This window comes from Schistocerca cancellata, chromosome 11, assembly GCF_023864275.1.
Source record: "Schistocerca cancellata isolate TAMUIC-IGC-003103 chromosome 11, iqSchCanc2.1, whole genome shotgun sequence".
NCBI classification, from domain to species: domain Eukaryota; kingdom Metazoa; phylum Arthropoda; class Insecta; order Orthoptera; family Acrididae; genus Schistocerca; species Schistocerca cancellata.
The window spans coordinates 164,150,602-164,153,676 of NC_064636.1; the positions used below are offsets into that span (position 1 = coordinate 164,150,602).

The 3,075-nt window shown below is 34.6% G+C and overlaps 1 protein-coding gene across 1 annotated transcript; it reads right to left on the reverse strand.

Moving 5' to 3' along the window:
* Positions 1-320: 320 nt before the first annotated feature.
* Positions 321-2,345, reverse strand: LOC126108745 (transmembrane protein 216-like). Its single transcript, XM_049914090.1, has one exon. It carries the CDS (start codon positions 2,186-2,188, stop codon positions 1,688-1,690), a length of 501 nt encoding a protein of 166 aa, XP_049770047.1. The 5' UTR covers positions 2,189-2,345; the 3' UTR covers positions 321-1,687.
* Positions 2,346-3,075: the final 730 nt, after the last annotated feature.

The following is a 3,075-nucleotide window of genomic DNA, read 5'->3' on the forward strand; positions in this document are numbered from 1 at the left end:
TCGAATTTGAAGTTTGGCTGCAAAGTGAATACAATAGTATCTCCACAATTATGAAATGAGGTTGCTTTGACCTTAGGGACAGCCATGGCTGAAGGTCCTATGGGCATTGTTATTAACCACCTACAACTTCAGTTTTTTAATCAGCTGCCATGCATTGCTGAAATGATAATATATTACCATAGATACGTTGACAGTAAGCACAAATATGTGTCAGACACATACAGGCCTTTACAATATTAGGATTACAGTATGCACACATGCCTTCTTCTTTGCAATATGTATCAAAAGTAATAATATAGGCTACATTAAAAGTACACATATTTAAAGAATAACTTGTTTAGCTATTGCTTAAAGTATATTGTTTCTGTCTTCACATTAATACTGTCAGTATTAAACATGTATTTTCATTAACTAGGCTACCACTATTGTATAGTAATTGTATTAGTCTTAATCTGACCTATTAATTAAATCGCCAATTGTCAGAACAAATACTTTGGAAAAAGTTGGTGCTGCATCCATGGTTACACAAATGGAGTTCACTGATTTCTGCTTGTTTAATGTTACAAGACCACACTGATAATTATATGTAACTGGCACCTACATACTGAAAGAAAAAGGGCTTCTTTCTAATCAATTTATTTACTTGTCCTGCTGCTTCCAGCAGTGTTCCATTCTTGAACTCAAACAAAGAAGCAATAGCTAATAATTAATTTTGTAATTTTCTTGTTTTACCTGTACCAATGGCTTCTTAAAAATATTTCCATCTGTATGTAGACACCAACTTAAACTCCAAAGAAAAGCTCCGAAGTCTACATTGAAATCATTTGTGTGTAAACCATAATTCAAATGAAACTGGCTATTATTCGCTACAAGTTCCACAGATGAATGAATATACCAGGAATCGAGCATCAAACTCCCAATACACTTGAAGAGTTCTCTATAATAAGGGTGGTTATTTTCTTAGACAATATCCTTATTACTCAGTTTTGTGATTAAAGCTATTATTATAAATATTTTACATCAACGAATACCATATTTTTTACTGTAACTTTCATTGTTTACATATACCAGTTGTACAGCACACAATTACTTGACACTATGCATACACAATACTAATGAAATACAAAAATTCAATGATTTTTGTCTTGGAAGTTTACTGGATAAAAATCTGTTGTAATACTATATTGTTGGTGCAGGTTTTGTAAAATTTTATGGGTTGCAATTTGTATTGTACACATATGAAAAATCCATATCATAAAACTAAAACGACAAATACAGTAAATAATTACGAAATTCATACATCTAACTGTAACTTGTTTGCAGTATCTGTACAGGGATAAAACTACATTACATGCAGGTAAATGAAGTCTCTGTACAATATATCTACAACTCACATAAAACAGATAAACACTTTCTTACAAGAAGTGCATACTTCAAGAATGACAGGCTCCTACATGTACTTTACAGTTCAAGCACTAAGACCATATTAACAATAACATTCTGTGTTATCAACCCCACTGCACTAATTAACAGTCTGTAATTTTTCTTGTATCTAAGTATGTGATTACAACTGTATTCTAGCTTGTAGCTTCTGCATAAATCTTTTCAGCACATTCATTTTCCCGGTACTGAACGAATTGTGGGGAATATATGGATAATCCAGCATAATAAAGGAGATCATATGTTCTCAGTACCAGCAGAAAGCGTCTCTGTACATTATCCAAAGCGTATACAAACCACACAAAGCTCCAAGAGATTGCATTGAGAGTGCCATGACGCATATTATAAAATCTAGTCTCAAAACATAAACTTGCCATGTTAACAAATAAACTGTTCCAAGAACAGAAAATGGACACAAAAATAACGAACAAATAACTGACTTAAAATCGTCTTCCCCTAGATTTCCTTTCATTGCCATGTACAGCCTCCCTGTTTCGGTAATAGTCAAAAACACTATAACTAACAAGTTTGTGTAAAGATAATCTGGTGGGCACGGGAGGGAAAGAATTTTTAGCGCCGTCGTTCCTATTTCGCACACTACAAAGAAAGCCATAAAGTATGAATTCCAGTGCAGAAGTATTTGATATGGAAGGAGAGGTTCGAAAAATATTACACACATGTCGGTCTTCGTGAAGAACATATTAGCTCTTGTTACGAAAGTACTCATTTTTTCGGCGAATGTTGCCATCCTTTACGAGACACTCGACAGTAACTACCGTCTACAACAGCAAATTTATTTTTAACTTAAACGCAGCAACAGAGCATGCAAAAAATTGTCTTCTGACACCTGCAGTAAAAATTCCACAAGAATAAGAAAATCGAAAAATATGAACGTCACCAAATTTTTAAACTAACGCTAAATTTTTGACTTTTACCCCTCGCGCACATTTGAATAACGCGGTAACCATAGCAACAAGCAAGTTTGTATTGGTCAAAGATGCTTGAAACCAAAGATCTCTCATCGGAGAGAAGCCCTATTATCGAATTTACGCAGAAACCAAAATTTTGCACGTCCATATGGCTACTAAAATCGCTTTCAGAGTCCACTACAAAAGTGGTCGGAATTTCTACTGGCGCATTTTCAAGATGGAGTCAACTGAAAGCTGTTGTATTCAACTTTTGGAATATGGCCTATTAATTATTATCATATCCCTGTCTATTCAGCTACATGCGCATTTCCAGACAAATTTGAAGCCACGCTGAGTAGGTTGCCGGTAGAAAAATTATGTGAAAAGATCATTATTTCTGTTGATCTGTGAACAAACATTTTCCAATGTGCATAGTGGCGCACAAGATATGATGTGTACAGTGCATTAGACTCTATGGAATATACATGTTCCGTGTTTGTTGATGGGGCAACGTAATATAATTTGGTTGTCAAATGTATTAATATGTGTTGTGCGAATAAAGGATAAGTTTATTTTGTCCCTGAAATAGTTGTTACCTGTCATTTATCTGTGTTAATCTGCATAAACTACAACAGGTTATGGGCCCAGGTGCTGGATTAAAGCGAAACAACAAGCTTTAAGGTGACTATTTGCGCAAAATGTGCGCGGAAGTTCGTATAAACTTGGA

Excerpts from the sequence above, each read along its gene's own strand:
- LOC126108745 (XM_049914090.1), bottom strand. The coding sequence starts at position 2,188 with ATGGCAACATTCGCCGAAAAAATGAGTACTTTCGTAACAAGAGCTAAT.